Genomic DNA, 18,556 nt, shown 5'->3' on the forward strand with positions numbered 1-18,556 from the left:
ATAAAAATATATACACGTGTTAAATACATATATATATATATATATATATATATATATATATATATATATATATATATATATATATATATATATATATATATATATATACATATATATGTATATATATACATATATATAGTATATATTGTCATTAGAATGCGTAGATTGTTTTGTGTTGAAATTGTAAAGCGTAAACGTAACACTGCACTCGAAGCTCCGCCTCCTTTTCTTCCGTCGTTGGAGACGTGCGTCAAAACGAGCGCACCCCAGAAACCACCCTAAACACGAAGGAGAGCCACAACAAAGATAAAGAAGACACATCTGCAAATCTGCTGTCTTATTAACATTAACGTATCTACATTCAAAGATCGGTCCACGGTAGGTTTTTGAGCTACTTTCGACGGATATTGTTTATGTAATTGTGTGCTGGGTCAGCCTCAGTCGACGGGCCCGTTACAGCATCATGCTGAGATCACTGTTGTCACGCTAAGCTCTTTATAATAAAACAAATAGCGGCTTCCACATAAGTATTTCTTTAAAATACTATAATCGAGAATAAGTCAGACAGTTAGTGTCGTTGTTATAACCTAATCTCTGATGCGATCTCTGAACACTAGATCTGTGATAGGCCTTACTAACAGGTGCTTCCTGTCATTTGTTTGTTTCTAATTTAATCTGCTCATCCCCAATTGCGCCCTTTTTTGATTAAACATGATATTTTTATTTTAGGGCCATGATGGGCAGGCTAAGGGGAGCTGTCCTTGTCTGTCTTCTTACCATGGGACTCCTATACTTTGATGTGACTTTGGCTAAAAAAGGAGGTGGATTTGGTGGAGGCAAGAAAACATCAACAAACAGGGGATCCTCGAAGCCTTCCAACTCTCAACCTGCAAACAACCCTCGGCCGCAGACTCCGAATCGAAACCCTAATCCATATCCTGCTGGTGGGAGTTATCCTCAACCTGGAAACGCCAATCCTGGAGGATATCCCAGACAAAACCCAGGTGGGAATCCTGCTGGAGGATACCCAAACCAACCTGGAAGAGGGAATTATCCCAACCAGAACCCTGCAGGTGGGTACCCCGCTGCTGGGGGCTATCCAGCTGCTGGAGGTTACCCTAACCAACCTGGAAGAGGGAATTATCCTAACCAGAACCCTGCAGGTGGGTACCCCGCTGCTGGGGGCTATCCGGCTGCGGGGGGATACCCCAACCAGCCAGGCAGAGGAGGTTATCCAAACCAGTATCCGGCTGCAGGTGGATATCCCGCTGCTGGGGGTTATCCTAACACCGGGTGGGGAGGAGGAGGCTATCCAGTCAGAGGAGGTAATACGGGGCAGGGCTGGGGGGCACCGGGGTCGCATCCTGGCAATTATCCTGGTGGTGGAATGGGAGGCTACCCAAACTGGAATCCCAACAATAAGATCCTCAGTCCTCGCTACGGTACAGGAAGCTATGGAGGTTATGGGAATGGTGGGTCTCCATTCGCTCGTTCAGCCATGAACCAAGGCTTCATGCCTAAAGTAGAGTCTAGGGGTTTTGCTAAAAAGGCCATGTTGGCCGCTGGGGTGGGTGCTATGGCTGGCATGGCTGTTGGTTATGGATTAGGGCGATTTCCACGCCCACATTTTAGCTTCCGAAACCCTGAAGAGGAACAATACTACAACAACTACATGTACCGTCGCTACGGAACCCAGTCCACGGATCAGAAAGACTATGGCCGCGATTATGAATACAAGCCACCACCGCGAGCTGAGCCTTATGATAAATACATGGAAAAATGCATGAACCGAACAGACCTTCTCAAAGACCAGGAGAAGTCTGAGGTAGACGAGGAGGACAAGGACACTGTCAGCATTCAGGAAATTGGGTATCCGTCTCTAGTTGAGCAGATGAAAGCACGCCGCTGTGTTGAATTGTACATGGCCTACTCTGAGTCGTTTCTCCAAAAGCGTTCAGAAGCACAGATACAAAACAATTGTAGTCTTCTGTGCTTCTCTCAGCTGTTCACATCGGTGGTAATTTTACTATCCAGCATGCTTCTGCTTCAATAAGTCCTTTTGCTACTTACTACATATTCTCACTTCAGCCATAGTGTGTGCATAGCTACTCACCTTGCCTAAATGGACTAACCTGCCAATATGTACAGTGTACTTCTACCACTTCGCATCCCCATATGTATTTTCTACCTTGACATGGGTCCTTTCCCTTTGATAATCAATATATTGTTCGAATTATCTGCACGAGCTGAATGTGATGAATAATACAATATAACCTACTAACTGCTTTCAATCCAATATGGCTGTTTGATTTATCCAAGGGAATCCCTTTGACAACTACCAGTGAAACATATGGTCACATTGCATTTGGGTTAAATACAGATTAAAAATACTAAATACTAAAGAAAATACTTTGTGTTTTACCACAGCGAGGTCAGGTGTTAATGCATCCACTGGAGAAAGACTCTTTTGAGATTGGTAGTGTTAGATAAGACAATATAATATCCAGAGATGAGGCCTGTAAACATTTCTGTGTTTCTTCATTATGTATGCACATTACAATTTCCCTTTGCACTTTGGTCATGTGCAAAGAAAAGCTGTCTTTTTATGTAACAGAATAGGTTGGCAGCTGAATGAAGACGTTTAGGCTTGTGGCAGGTCAGTCTTTGTTGACTTCCATTGGTCTTCAGCTTGGTCGTCTTTCTCAATACTCTGATGAAAGAGGTTGAAAACTACTGAGAATCCTACAATTTGTAATGTTTGTTGTTTTTATTTTATTTTATTGTCTCATATGATTGCTAAGTATTAACATAGAAGAGAACCAGGTAATAAAACAAAAACTGGAAAGATAATTTATTAACTGGATGTATATTTTGAGTTTTAGTCTGTATAAAATCTGCAACACGTCATTGAACTGGAAATATTCCCTTTTTCCAAAAACCCTGCTGTTCCCCTTCGTTCCCTCCTTTGTGCAGCTGGTCACTTTTTCCAGTCTTCCTTCTCTCTTGGTGACTTACAGTACATTGATTGTGAAAAGTATAAATTATTCTATCCATAATACAACTTTTCTTTCCCGTGTTACATGTTTATATTATTATTTTAGTTTCTATGAACTACTGTTATATTAGTGATGTTATTGTTTTCGCTAAATATCTGTATTGTTTGGTTTATTGTAAAAAACACTAATTTAAACATTGGTATGAATTTTATTTAATACATTATATAGAATTTCCTTCATGATGATTGGATTTGATTTGAATTGACAATGTTATTGTGTTAAAGATGATGATCTGTAAGTGCACTTAATTTCTATCATATTTAGAGTACACAGACTGGTGTGTACTGTAAACCTTTGAATCTGCTATTGTAAACACTTGCATCTAATACGTCAACGTTCAGAGTTGGCCAATAAAATAAGTTTCATGCTTGCATGATTTTTTATTTATTTATTGAAACTAAAGCATGTGCTACAAGTTGAATATGATAAAAAGTCCCAAGATAAAGTATCTGTATTACTGATAATGCTCATTCTCATGGAATATGCATTGGAACTAGTCCATAAGTGACAACTTCTGCAAAGGAACATTTAGTAGAAATAGTACAGACATTTTGCAATAGCTTTTTATTTGACATTGTGTTTTAAGGATGCCCGGTCCAGATTATGAGGAGTGGCACCAAGAGCAGCAGTAAAACTGAGTTGTTAATGGCAGGAGCAGCTGCATTCCACTGTAACCGGTTCCCCGCTCTCTGGTTCTCTCTGTGGTACGTGTGCTGATGGGATGAGACCGTTTTATGGCCTGATCTGTTCTTTCCTTTGCCGAGGAAGCCCAGGCCAGTGCCCGTCCCTCCGAGGATGCCCGCAGCAGCAGCAGCCCCCACCACTTTGAGGCCCTTCTTAGTGAGGCCTTTGCTCTGCGACTGGGACTCTTTGTTGCCATCACTTTTGCCCTTGCTCTTGAAGAGCCCTCCACGTTTACAGAGGGTCCCGGGGCACAGAGCTGAGAGGAGCAGGAGGCACATGCACACAGAGTAAAGCTGGGCCTTCATCACTGCAGATCTGTGGACACATCAGAGGGGATTAGAACAGGCCAAATACAGTATGTACTCAAGTAACATTACTCAGTAGAAGTACAAAGTCATGACTACAAATAATTACCCAAATACAAAAGTATTTGGGGAAAGTACTAGGCCCACTTGAGTACACAGAAACAAACAAAAATAAATAAATATATATAAAAAATCTGATTTATGATTTAATGTAATCAATAACACGTTATGTAAATAATGCACAGATTCTGCAACAACCACACAGCTTTTGTCACCAGAAACCGACTCACAGTTAGAAGAGTAACCAAAACCTCTGAGTATGATGGCATTTCAAACTAAACATGTATTAATCCAACGCTTCCTTTAACATTCTCAGCTGATGCGCAAATAAATACAATATCATTAAAAAAACAACTCACTAACTCCAACTTTAATAATTTACCCAATTTCCAACTACAAAATATTGCCATTTCATTTGCATGCAATTTTCACGTCCTTTTTCATTTTAACATGTTTCACGTGCATTACACAAACAAACGTTCCTATACTACTACGAACACCCAACAAATAATCCCAAGTAGAAAGGAGTATGTGTCAGAAAACTATCCTGAAAAGTGCATTGTCGACAAAAGTAGAGTAAATGTGACTGTCTTGTCCCAGTTGCGGGCGATGTACCTGACAGAAGACGCTTTAGACGAGTGTTTGTTTGTTTGTTTGTCTCTCACTCACTGTCCTGTGATCAGAGCACAACAGAACTCTGGAACAGTCTCCTGGTCCACAGTGGATGAGCTCAACATAATGTGGCGAGTCTCCCTTTCATACAAACTCACACGTTTGTACGAAAAACAAACACAGCTACAATCTCTGTAATAAGCCGTACATTTAACCAAAGACAGGCGATTGTTTTCAGACGCACTTTTGACAGCTTCAGCATTACATTTTGGGGACTTTTTTCCATTCACAAGATTTTCTCTTTAAATTCTTAATTGCTCTGACATCAGTCCCAATTTCTCATCATTCTGAAACTCATGGATAGCGTTTGATTGAGTAATAACCAAGATAATTTTGCTGTTCACAATAGACATTTAGTCGAGCAGAGACTTCTTCAGAGTAAATTTGACTTAACACAAATATATTTACTTTTTATTTATTATTACAAAGTGAAGAATTTCCCGCTCTGATTATGGCAGATAATTATTACTGTACTGTAATTACTCACTGGGATTGTGAGTAAGATGTTATTCAATTCAAGTTATAGAGCACATTCAAAACAAAGTATAAAAGAAGGTTAAAGCCGATACAAACATACATTGTTTGTACACAAGAGCGCAAAATAAAATAACGATAAAATAAAATGCCACTAAAATGTTAACATGTAATAATGAAAGATAATCCTACCTTTCTGTCTGACAGAGCTGCATTTATGTCGGCTCTGAAACTTCACGTCGCTTTTAGGACTCATCTCCATGGAAACCCGCTGCCCCTCCCTCTGCATGAATACAGTGCAGGGATTTGTGCTGACACATAATGTACACTCACAGAGTCGCACACACTAGTTCTCGGCATAATAATAATAACAAACATGGCACATGGGGAAAAGTCATTTAAAAACCTTTATTCCAATAATCAAGGGAATATACAATGTTTGAAGGTGAATGTTTAGGTCTTTTCAACAGCGTAAACATTTATATTCTCAATGAATAAATAATTTAAAAACATGATCTCAAAGTTAAATTAGATTGTTTATTTCAGTTAGTCCAACTAAATAAAGACAACAATTAATTGACCCAACAAAATATATGGTATGAATAAGAGGTTTTTCCATCTAAAAGATGAATGTAAATATGAATCCATGCCACAGATACAGATACAAAAGAAAAAAATAAATATTTTGTGAAAAACAACAGATAAACATAAAAAACATGCATTTATATTCCAGACAAATATGATCCAGTGAATTTGACATTTGTTTCCACAAAAATGTAGGTCTATTGCAATCAGTATAAAAAAATGGAAGATCCTGGTGTCATTCATTCATTTGACACAGGAAGTAGCGACTGGAAGCACAACAGTGATTCGAGGTTTGATTAGATAACATTCTCGAAAAGTTGCATGGAAGCCATTATATTCTCATCCTGGAATAGAGAGAAGTTTTTACTGCCATTGTTCAAAATAAAGTTGTGTTATCTGTCAGTTACCTTCTGACATGTTTCGATAAACTCTTCAACTGTCACCACTCCATCTCTGTTACGATCCATTTTCTGTCAAATACAGCGATAGGAGTCACAGAGGAATTGAAAAGTCACATAGATTTTACACAGTTCTTTCCAGTCAAAGTGTTTGAGCCCAAACACACCTGGAAGAACTTCTCCACATGTTCAAACGGGGAGTCGTCTCTCACACTGGGCAGAGTATACCGTCCCATCATGTCATAGATGGAGGTCATTATTGCCAACATTTCCTGAGAGAAAAGTCACAGATCTTAACATTATATCTACACATTATCACACAAGATTGCTCTTCAAACCTCTTTAGTCACGCAACCGTCTTTGTTGATGTCGTACAAGTTGAAAGCCCATCGGAGCTTCTCTGTCACAGAACCTCTGAGTAACACTGACAGGCCCAGCACAAAGTCCTGCTCACAAACGCTCTTATTTACACTTAAAAACCAGGCAGAAAACAGAGCAAAAGCAGGATTAACACAACATACCTCGAACCGGATGGAGCCACTGCGGTCCATATCGAATGCGTTGAACAAAAAGTGAGCATAAGTGGTGGCATCTGAAAAAAATGCAAACATGGTGTGAAAAAGGGGTAAGAATAGATATTTTATGGGAAGTAAATGAATGTACAATTGCAACAGTACCTCCCTGAGGGAAGAACTGTGAGTAAATACTCTTGAATGTTTCTTCATCTACTAAGCCACTGGGGCACTCCTGTTGAAAAGACAAAGATGTGTCATGGAACTGCACCTTACTCAAGTAAATGTGACTGACCTGTAACCCACCTCTGTACAGCCCCTCCAAAATAAACGTTATTTGAATAATAGTGACAGTGTGTTCTCTTATTGTTCATGTGGTCTTAATGACACACTTGACTTTCATAATTTTGCAAACAGACAATGCTATTTCTATTGCAGATCAAGGCTTTTATAAATAGGCCTCTGCGTCTGAATTCACTCCCTACAAAGACACTGTTTGTTTTACTGGAGGTATAAATGCCAAAAGGCACTGAATATGCTAAATACTAAACATGTATTATTATTATTTATTTATTTAAAGATAAGGGGAAACAATGCATGTTAATAAACCAGATTATAGTGTATTTCTCAGTAGAGATCCAGCAGTTTATCCGGTTGTTCCACGGCTCTTTTTTTTGTTTTACAATGCTTTTTACTGGGCGTTTTGCACATTTCATACACTTGGTGGATTTCCATGGTAACGTTTCATCCCGAGCTCAATAGTTTATATTGTTCTGTTCTGCACATAGAAACTTGGCTGGTGCCTCTGGCGATGCGTTAAGAGCAAAAGGGAAAGTGTCCCTAGTTTTGTGCAGTTATTAACACTTTGAATGATGCTCTGTACAAAAAAAAACCTCTTTTAGATTTGTGGAAAACAATACAAAGTAAACAAGGAAGGGATTCCAGACAGTAGAAAGTAGGAGGAGATGACTGGACACGCTCACTCAACCAGTCAATGTAACTTCTGCTCATGCAGCTGTTTTTGGGAAAAGGTCCAGTAGAACATATTGAAGCTTCTGTGGTTTCAGCACTTTGTCACACATCCTTTACATCCCCTGAAGTCCATTAAACAAATATCAATGCCTGCTGTTGTTTCCATGTCTTGTAAAATCATGCTTTGTTTACTTGTGGCCCTGTTGCTCTGCTCTTTAATGGCCCACTGCTTCATTTAATGGCACATTACAGCCCCTGAATGTCAGTGTGCATTAAACCCTTCTAAAGTTAGAACACATCATCCCCACGCTGCCGTCAGTCAGAGAAAACCAAACAAAATAAGCATGTTGTCAAATATCTAATATCACATAATCAAAATAATGCAAAATGCAAAAACTTGAGCACAATTTAGTTGTTTGGACCAGTCCTTGATCTCTGGTCTTGTGCATAATCAAAGCATCAACTATATGCAAAATATGAGCCACACTAGTTTTATTGTCCTTGTTATATAACATGTCCTAGAGGTGGGCAATCCTGACAAAAGTAAAGTTATTTTGGTGTATCCCAATAACGATAGTCACGTAATATAATCAGAAATGTGTTGAAACATAGTTTTTAAACAAATTAGTAAAAAAAATATTTAATTATTTAAATTATTTTTAAATATTATTTATCTTATAATTAAATTATCAAACAAAAGTGAAATGTCTGTCAAATCACAAAAGAGCAGAAATATCACCATATATTCTTGTTAAAATGTTTACAACGTCACCTTTCGTTGAATTTTTTACTATAATAATACTTTACAATACTTGATATTCAAAGTTTAACATTCACAATAAAATCTTAATGTCTCTAAGAAAAATAAATAATGAATGATTTGGTATTGGACTAATTTTAGAGCCTGTAAACTAAAATAAGCCTGAGGTGCCACACTCACGTTCTTGAATCCTCTGTAGAGCGACTGCAGCTCTTTCCTGGTGAACTGTGTCTGAGCCTGGAGCTGGTCCAGGCCCTCGGGCTGGTGACGCACCATGGACAGCTCCAGGTCACAGTCGCTGCTGTCTGTCAAACAAACAAACAAACAAACAGAAGGAACGAGCAGGGGAAGAGGAGGAACGGGAGAGGATAGGAAGCAATAAGAGCGGAACCAAAAACAGAACATGGTGTGGGAGGAAAATCTGAGCATCATCAACTGAAAATGCTCACCATCTAAAGGAGAAAATAATAAGAGGAGAAAGGTGTGCAGAGAGGAGACGTGAGAAGTTGGGCGGAGAAACAAGGAAAGTTCACGTTAGGGCTGTGCAATTAATTAATCGAAAAAGAATTTTAAAAAGAAGTAAAAGAGTCCCTACTTTGGACATTCTTTTGGTGTTCAATGGAAATAATTAAAAGTCTGTCTTGTTTATGTTTAGAGAAGTAATGTTGAAAGCCATTTTAAATTTAAAAAACGTGATCAATCAATGAAATATTTTTTTGTTCATATCGCCCAGCTCTAGTTTATGTACGGAGTCAAATAAGTCTCGAGTGTTTGCTTTAGCTGCGTTTTTCACCAGAGCGTTGAACAGCGTATGCTTTACAAATGTATTTGTTGTCACACAGTAATGAGAAAAACAAATAATAACCTTAATACAGAGACACATTGGTAAAGCGATGACTGTGGCAGCTGTGATTGACATGTGTCAGCAATGTTTGTGTGTCTTTGCTGAGTGTGATTTGTTTGTAGACCCGGTGCCGCTCTCTGTTTCTGTCATTGGTAAACGAATGACAGCAGAATCTACAGGGACAAAAAAGGACCTTCAGAAATACAAAAGGTGCTCACCATCTTCTCAACATCAGAAAGGTCAGGAGGGTTACGTGGATAAAAGGCAACAAGAGCAACGGTTAAATAAAGGATATGACATGCAGCTGACACACAAGTATCGATCACGCACACGGTCTGTGTCTTACCTTCTAACGACAAAGGCTCCCATATCCCAAACTGTTTCAGCACGACAATAAATAGTCCGATCACGACAGCGATGGCTATCACTTCCATGCCATCCATTTTTGCCTTTCATTTATATACAACGTCTCGTCCCGAATCGCCACAATAACAAAACTTAAGTGCTTTATCAGAGAAGCCAACTCTTGTCAACTAATGTCAGCTGTGGCCAGTCATCTCTGGGCTATTGACGTCTCCTTTTCAAGCGCTTGTTGTACACGCAGGCATCAGCACTTCGTATCACTTAGATGAAAACCACCGACTTCAATCAGGGTTCTGCTAAAAGAGGACGGCCGCAGTGCATCCGCTTTAAGGCAGGTGGGAGACCAAGTGTCTTACTATCCGTTCAAAAATGAGCCAAAAATGTGTGTTGTATCCACTTCTTCTGCAAAAGACATAACCTGTTCAATTTTGGATCTCTCTCCCACAACAACAGAGCCGAGCGCTCCTCCCACAGCTCAGACTGTCCACCGTGTCCCGTGTTGGGATGTGTGTGTGTGTCTGAGGTTAGTGGGACGAGAGCGCGTTACTGAAGGCATTTCTTTACTAACAGTCTGTGCTTGTCTTTATTCCCTCAGTCGTTTCAAGGATGCAAAGCTGTAAAACCAAGCATTGATCCACATAAGCGGATGGTGGGGATGTGAGCAGCACTTAGGGTGAAGGAGCTGGCCCTGCCCTGAGCGGCGCTGCCCCCGTCTCCTGGACACAAGTCAGATGGCTTTGCTCTTTAGAACAGGTTCAATGGCACAGTTCTGTCTTACAAGTCAGAGAAGCTTGTCTAAAGTGCAGATGACACATTTCACTAAAACATAGCGATGATTATATTTACGGTGAGACACTTTTTTTTCCCCAATGTTTTAGTCAGTTTGCTCCATCAGCATATAGGCTTTCATGTCGAAACAACAAAAGTGTCCGATAAGCTCCTAGAGATGTATTATTATTTAATTGAATCCACTTGCATCCACAGATTTACATGGGACATTGTATCTTCAAAGGCCGTTCTCTTAAAATGTATTTTTTTTCTCCCATAGATTCATAAAGATCACCAGTTAAAGTTGCACCTACAGACAACAAACTTTACAATCTTGGACTTAACATGATTTAAACATAACCTACCAAAGGATTTGCTGATATTCAATTCAAAGCCTGATTTGTTTACATTTTAAGTAAAAATTAGGCAAAATAAGAATTGTTTGGCCAATTTTCATTCAGTCAACCGACCTACTTTATACAAAAACTATGTACGAAATCTGAAATACCCACAATGTCCCCAAATGTTTTTGTAACTAATATGTCAACAATATTTAATTTGAACCTGCCTTAGTCAATTTTTCAGATTTGAATGTCTCAAATATGTGTAATTTTGGCAATTTGTACACGTAAAATCCCTTATTTCTATATGTGAGCATTATATGAATAGTAATGCCTTTTTCTGACATTTAAGTGAGTAAACTACAGGAAATGGATAAATATGAAGAGGTTTTCCTGTTCACCTGCAGTGTCTTCACTCCTGTACTCTTCATCTAAAAACTGTTGTGTGCACTTTGAACATAAAGTTGTTTATTCGTGGCAATAAAAACAACATTCTTTTTCAGTCTCATGCTGGTTTGATTCTATATACTAGAATTAATTTGGGACATTAAAGGTTTTCTTATCCCACAAAAGATCTTGGGGAATCAAACTTTAATTACCCATGTCAGGGAATGACCAGGTTTAAAAAAAAAACTAAAAACGTTTGCCAATAAAAATATTCTAAATTCCTGAATGGAGGAAAAATCATGGTGGTTTTGGCCAATGAAAAGCGCTCAGACACATGCGAGTTTAACACATTTAATGTTAGATTGCACTGCATTATTTGTTTAATAGGAGATTTTGATATACAATGGGCAAAATCCTGGACCTGGTTCTTATTGAACAAATACCCACATAAATGTTGCCCCCACAATTTGACTTACAAATACACTACATACTTTACCACAATTATACCTTTTGTTCTCACAATTTTCCATCTTTTGTGATGGAAAAGCAAACTGTAACTGACCTGTTTATCCTGGAAATTCAAACTTATATGTAATTGTTTTGTTAGAAAGTCTTAAACCCATTAGCGTTTCCATCTGTGGTCACTCAAACACTGAAAAGTTTGAACATTACACTTCATTTTGACTCCATTCAGGCTGATTTCTGCTGATGACAGAGCATTTAAACTGGGCATGTGTTCTGCTTCGGCCCGTCGGAGCGGCTGGTGTATCTGGGTCATGTGTCTTTGTGTTTGAGTGTGTGCACGACGACTTCCACAACTGATGAGGCAGCACAACATAATGGACAGAGCAGAAGATTTGAGAGTGCAGGGCAGATCAATCGCAGGGGAAGTAAAATGTCAGTACAAACAACACACCACAAAACTGCATTTGGGTGATCGCAGACACAGGTAATTGATCTGTCTTTTCTTTAGTCAAACGTCAGCGTAAAGATCATTCCAAAACAACAGCAAATGTTTAGGTTTTGTCACGTTTTCTAACTTGATCCTCCAATAAATAATGGTAGATGTATTTCTTTTTGAATGTATTTAATTACTGGAAATGGTAAACTTCCCATTGTGAAGGGCAGTTGGACAGAAGAGCTCTTGCTGATATCATATGATTCAGTTTTAAAGTCCACAGGCAGAAAGCACAGCCAAACTGTAAATCTCCTTTTATCTATTCAATCAAACCATATTTTCATCTATTAGTTTGTTTAACTACTCACCAAATAATGAAACATGAATTTACTTCACTTAAATTACTTTACTTACTTTACTTAGGAGAGGAATAACATTAATTAATTCCTATATATATATCTTTTTTTTTTCCACCAAAAACATAATTTTGCACATTTTCTGTGATTGGAAAAAGCACATATGTCTTTACTAGGGATTTTTAGGTCACAATATAATTGTAAGAACTAAAAAAATATAATTGTGACTATTTTAGAAGCAAAATTAAGTGGCTTTAGTTCAATTTATAGTTAAAAAACATCCTTCTCTGGCTTTTTTGTCACAATTATTTAATTTTGTCAATCAGATTTCATATAGCTGGTCACAAACAAGAAATAGAAATGTGAGACAGGATTTCACACAGTCTCAGAGATGATTGTGAATAATCGTTAAATCGTGATGTTTTTTATCATTTAAATACTAAGATAAGATATTGTGTGAATATTTCTGGTTTCAAGTTTAATGGACACTGCCTAGTCATTTGCATTTAAATGGCTTTCTAAATAGTGTTATGTGGCTCTTTCATAGCTGACAGAAACACACTCAACCATTACAGGAACATGTAAGATGCATGAGCTAGTGAGGCAACTGACAGTCATAAAAAGTAATGCATCAGTCATAGTGTTATAGTGTTTAGTGCACCCTAAGTGATGCTCTATCCGTGTTCCTCTGTTAAATATACCAGGGCTTTTAAAAATATGCACATGCGCACTACACTTTTGGTACAAATAATGTATTATTATTATTTCAAAATAAACTCAATGACCAAATCAAGCCCAGGTTGGACAGATGTTACTGAAGTTTTGTTGAGTGCGCGGTCTGAACCTGTGACATCTGAGTAACACGAGAAAACTGCTATAACGACTATAACCACTAGAGGGAGACACAGTACAACACAAAAACATAATTTTGACTTGTGCATGGCAGATCTCCCCTGAATACACCCTTTCCTCAGAAATTGGGCCACACTTTCAGAGTTTTTGAGTTGTGTCACTCTGTGTATCCGCATGTTTTAAAGTAAAATATTGTTTTGATAATAGAGATTTTCAGAGGTGCAAAGAGAGTCTGCAGTGTGTGACAGTCACTGCATTGAAGACACAGTCAATCATTTAGAGAAAAGGGCCATGTGGGGCACATGGTGTGTACAACATACAGCACAGAACATAGAATGTACAGTTCCATAGAAAATGCACAGTTAACATGTTTCTAATGAGAACGTCAAAGTGATGGAACATAACTGTTTACAAAGCAAATGATGAAACAGTTTTTGCTGAAATGAACAGACATTCGATGAAGAAAACGTCCGCTCTGTAAATGGCTGAAGCAAAAGAAGTGAGTGAACACTGAATTTTAAATGTCGACCCATACAGAAGGTGGGGCAGAGCAGATGATGTAAAATTCATGTATTCTGGATTCCAGCAGCCTGAACTGTCTCCCTCTGACACTCTGCTCCGGCTCCAGCTGCACACTCTGTCACTAACAATTTGCTCCACTCATATACACACCGTTCTGTACAAATACTTTGAAACTGGGAGTACCTGGCCCCTGCTGAGTGGTGCTGTCGATAATCCACTTCACGAGACAACATTTCATCAGAGACTTGCGAGTGATGCGAGGTTTCTGCCACTTGGAGCCTTCTGTCTGTGCAGCTGGACTCAGGTCTTTGCCATTGGCATCAGGCATAAGACCATCCACCACCTTCTCGTTAGCCTACCACACAAAACAACATCAAATTTACAGAAAACTATGCAGATTACAGAATTCTATGCAGAGCCTGTTGGAGACGTGTGTATTTTTTGAAGATTTGTTGTTTGAGCCATTGTGTGAATGGAATAAAACACAGTACTTTTCACATTAGGATCAGGATAAATATCAGAACAATAATAGGTCATCTTTACTAATGACGAAAACTTTGGTTATTAATCACGGTTCTTACATTGGTAGCTCTGACTTTTAAGTAGTTTGATTTGACTCAATCATTATTTAATCATTTTAGATTAAGACAGCATAAATGATGATGTTGTGACTGTGCTGCACATTATAATTCTAGCCTCATTCACTATAAAGACAGATTTTAACCTGCTTTTAACCTGCAGTTTGTAGAAGGTTTTAAAATGTTTGACTGCAGAAAAAATATTTACTGTGGATCACCTTTACTAAAAGTGTCGTGAAATGTATTTAATATTTCTGAACGCAACTAACACATATACTTTTACAATAAGCTATTGATCTGTGCAGTTAAAGGCAATACCATGTGTAAGCCATAAAGTCATATTATACAGTAAGAAATCTAAGCTCAGTTTCCAGGATGAAATGAAAATAAGACTATGATGAGCTCCCGCAGGAAACTGATATGGATCTATTGTCTGAAGTTAAATTTGGCCTCACGTTATGAATCTCACACATGCACAGTTTCCCCTTCAATATTCATATGGATATTCAGATATAGAGTTACGCTTTATATAGGCCTAGTGCCTGTGAAATTACATACAGCACTTTAATTTCTCTAGATGCACTTTGAAAAACCCTTTTCTTTGGGAAAATATATTTTCTTTATTGATCAGTTTATTCTCAAAACGTCATGCCATGTCACCTCATCCTTGTTGCGTGTTCTGTTTTATAAATACATTGACCTTTATTCTTTGATGTGATGGTTTTTCTGCCGAAGTGCTCCTGTCCCTTAAGTCGCCTGTTTGAATATGAAACTCACAGTGCCAGGAGGATCTCTCAATAATTCACTCGCTTTAAGACTTTGTATCAATAAAAGATCAGTCTGCTGAGAGTGAATATACAGTATAAGTATATGGCCTGTGTGAAGCTTAATTACACATGTAATTAGTATGATGTCAGAAGGCTCCATGTAAGAGTGGATACTTTAATAATGTTGAATGTGTCTTTGATCATGCACTCGGTGGTCTCTCAGACACAAGCAGAAGGTGACTTGGGGTCCCACATCAGAACTCTTACATTATTAAAAGAGAAGAGCCACGTGGAGTCGTGTGTGATCAACTGTGAGAGTCTGTTCACTGCAGGTCGACTCCTGCAGCTCACGTGAACATCCTCTGACTCTAACCACAACCATCCAGTCCTCACCATTATGCTGCACCAGAGGCTATAGCTGCCTATTATGGGTTCAAAAATGATCCAATTTAGTGAGGACCTTGTGGTATAATCGCTATATTACACATTCTTGCACTTGGCTATTGCTTGTAGTCCTGCATTGCCTTTAATTAAACCTGATTGAATGACAACAATTTATGTTAAAAATGACATAATATAGTAATAATAATAATAATAATACTATATAATATTATGAATTACCCCAACTTGAAGTTGTACATTTGATACAGAAAAACTAAAAAAATAAATAACAAGCCAAGTCATCAGTGAGAGAGCAGAAAATAAATACTATTTCACACACAATGTGCTCTTCATCGCAGCTGCAGTGCAAATGCTCAAACGCCGTGCCATTGGTAAATGCACCAGTCATGGCAATGAAATAGAAATAATAATAAAAAAGCATATGTTTTGTATAAAGTGTTTTATTTCTTACCTGCATTTCGATTGTTTGAGTGGGCGCGTTTCCTCCTCGTCCCGCGTTTTGAGTCTGAGCCATAGAAGAGACTGTGATCACAGAGACAAACCACAGAGACAAACCACAGAGATAAACCACAGAGACAAACCACAGAGACAAACCACAGAGACAAACCACAGATACAAACCACAGAGACAAACCACAGAGACAAACCACAGAGATAAACCACAGAGACAAACCACAGAGACAAACCACAGAGACAAACCACAGATACAAACCACAGAGACAAACCACAGAGACAAACCACAGAGACAAACCACAGAGACAAACCACAGAGACAAACCACAGAGACAAACCACAGAGACAAACCACAGAGACAAACCTCAGAGACAAACCTGAGCGTCCAGCAGCAGAAGTGAAGGAGCTGCTCTGAAGCCGCTGCTCTTCAACAAGTCACAAATTTACGTGGGAGAGAGAGAGAGAGAGAAAGAGAGAGATACTGAGATACAGTATTCTATTGGCTTCTCACCTCTTTGATTCATTTTGCCATTTCAGTCCAAAAAATATTTCTTATGACAACAGGCAAGTGCATAAAGGAACCAACAATTCATCAATAGAAAGGTGAGCACATAAAACACACACAAATGAAACGATGAAAGACAATTACATTCTCAAATAGCCTAAAATAACAATGTATTACAGACATTCAAACAGGTGCAGTAATAGGCTATTTCAAGGAGACATAGGCTATGTTTTTTTGGATATTCAAGATTAAACTATTCCTTTGGTAGATCATGATTTTACATTTTGTTCAATGTAAACCACAATATTGATCTGAAACGGCTTCACTGTTGCTGTAGAGACCTGAACCTATAACCCTCAAAATATGTCCTGACTTTGCTTCTGAATTAAACAGACTCCACTGAAGTGCTGTAAAGTCAGAGAGAGAGAGAGAGAGAGACGGAGCAAGATGATGATGATGATGATGATGATGATGATGATGATGTACTCTGAACGGTTTAAAGGGCCCGTGTCGCTTTGGCTCCTATTCACAAGCTCTCGGCTGATTTTTGAACGTTCACTTGGTCGTTTACCGGGTTTTATAGTGAACAAATGGCGATCCTGTGACCAGCTGCTATTTTGGTGATATTGTCCTGTCGTGATTCAGTGCTTCTCTGTTTAATGCACCATCGAACTCCGACACTTTTCCCCTCCCACTCTTCCTATTGGTCAACCTCTTCTAAGTGAGTGACACGTTAACCAGTCAGAGTTTATGTGAGTCGTGGTCAAATCAAAATGATCCGGGTCCAAGTAAAATTGTAATTTTATTTTTTGTAGCATATTGTCCACTCCAATTTAAACTTTATGATGTATATCCTCAATAGAAGTTGTTTAGCGTAGCATCTATCACTTTGGATTTCGTGTTTTACTCACCTGCATCCCAGTGAACCAGAAGACAAATACAGCCCAGAGATCTTATCTTTTACTTACTTTACTTTACTTTACTTCCTGTTATATGCAACACTTTGATGTTTTTTTCCCCATTTACAACTCATATTTACTTTATATTGTTCTTATTTGTTCCTCTTTCTGAAGCCTATGTCTGCATGGTGAGTGTTGGGGGGAATTTGTGACATCAAATTGCACTTCTCATTCTCTGTCATTATGTCCTCATTGCTGTTTTGCCTCAACATTGTGACATTGTTGCTGGAACGGCTTGTGCTGCCATGGATTTGTGAGTCGTTTAAAGGGCCTTGCATTGACGGCTTAAAGGTGCAGTGTGTAACTTTTCTGGTGAGGGTATAGTATGTCGCCTGCTTGTTTTCATGGGTAGTTCATGAGGTTTATGGCGTATTGAACTTAAGAAAGCATACATTTTCTCTTTTTTTAGTCCTGGTTTCGAGCCGGTTTAATTCTTGTTTAGTCCAGATGTTGAGTCCTTGTTTGATCCGGCTTTAGACCAGATTTTGTTCCGATTTGGTCCTGGTTTTAGTGCGAAAAATACAGTGAAAAACATGCATTCTTACTGTGACCTTTTCACAAATCTGACCTGTAACTTGGCTGGTGACGGCTGGTGAAGGTAACTTTGATACCATAGTGTGACACATTCCAAGCAAAGTAATAACATCGCCATGGAGACAATTTGGGGGAGAAACTTTGCCTCTCGCAATTTCAATTTCCCAAACCCTTTTGTTCCCTTTGATTGTTTTGTAGGCATTTTAGCATCATCGACTTTGACGAAATCCAATCTGTTCAGTTTGTGTCCTTGTGGCTCATGTCCCGTTGGTCTCACGTTTGCACAAAAAGGTTATTTTTATTCTGGCAGTTTGCAGCGAGAATCCAGTTTCTCTGTTCACGCTCTGGCCAAAAACACTGAGGATGTTTTATCAGACTGCGCATGTGAGACATTTGCTCCCTTTTCTCATAAATGTTGCATCTTTTTGTGTTTGCCTCTAACACTCACACGCATGGCTGCTCTCTCAGTGACGCACTGACTCATCCATCGTCATATAGTTATGTGTTATGTGATGTATTATTATCTATTGCCACTATATTGTCTTATATCT

General features: G+C 38.6%; 2 protein-coding genes across 4 annotated transcripts; one reads left to right on the plus strand and one right to left on the minus strand.

Moving 5' to 3' along the window:
- Positions 1–232: 232 nt before the first annotated feature.
- On the plus strand, positions 233–3,425 carry LOC140368399 (uncharacterized). The gene is made up of 2 exons (XM_072455408.1): positions 233–378; positions 730–3,425. Exon 2 carries the CDS (start codon positions 734–736, stop codon positions 2,051–2,053), a length of 1,320 nt encoding a protein of 439 aa, XP_072311509.1. The 5' UTR covers positions 233–378; positions 730–733; the 3' UTR covers positions 2,054–3,425.
- Positions 3,426–5,774: 2,349 nt separating this feature from the next.
- Positions 5,775–16,031, minus strand: LOC140368400 (calsenilin-like). 3 transcript variants are annotated; one of them, XM_072455410.1, is made up of 9 exons: positions 16,008–16,031; positions 13,993–14,164; positions 8,659–8,783; positions 6,912–6,981; positions 6,756–6,826; positions 6,573–6,680; positions 6,402–6,506; positions 6,244–6,306; positions 5,775–6,180 (listed from the first exon to the last, which is right to left on the minus strand). In XM_072455410.1, exons 1-9 carry the CDS (start codon positions 16,011–16,013, stop codon positions 6,133–6,135), a joined length of 768 nt encoding a protein of 255 aa, XP_072311511.1. In that variant the 5' UTR covers positions 16,014–16,031; the 3' UTR covers positions 5,775–6,132. The 3 variants fall into 3 exon arrangements, with proteins under 3 accessions (XP_072311511.1, XP_072311510.1, XP_072311512.1); XM_072455409.1 differs by having other exon boundaries at positions 8,659–8,930; XM_072455411.1 differs by lacking the exons at positions 13,993–14,164; positions 16,008–16,031 and adding an exon at positions 9,669–10,632.
- Positions 16,032–18,556: the final 2,525 nt, after the last annotated feature.

The sequence above is a fragment of the Eucyclogobius newberryi genome, unplaced genomic scaffold (assembly GCF_026437365.1).
Source record: "Eucyclogobius newberryi isolate DKJ021-1_F unplaced genomic scaffold, fEucNew1.0.hap1 SCAF_2, whole genome shotgun sequence".
Lineage (NCBI taxonomy): Eukaryota > Metazoa > Chordata > Actinopteri > Gobiiformes > Gobiidae > Eucyclogobius > Eucyclogobius newberryi.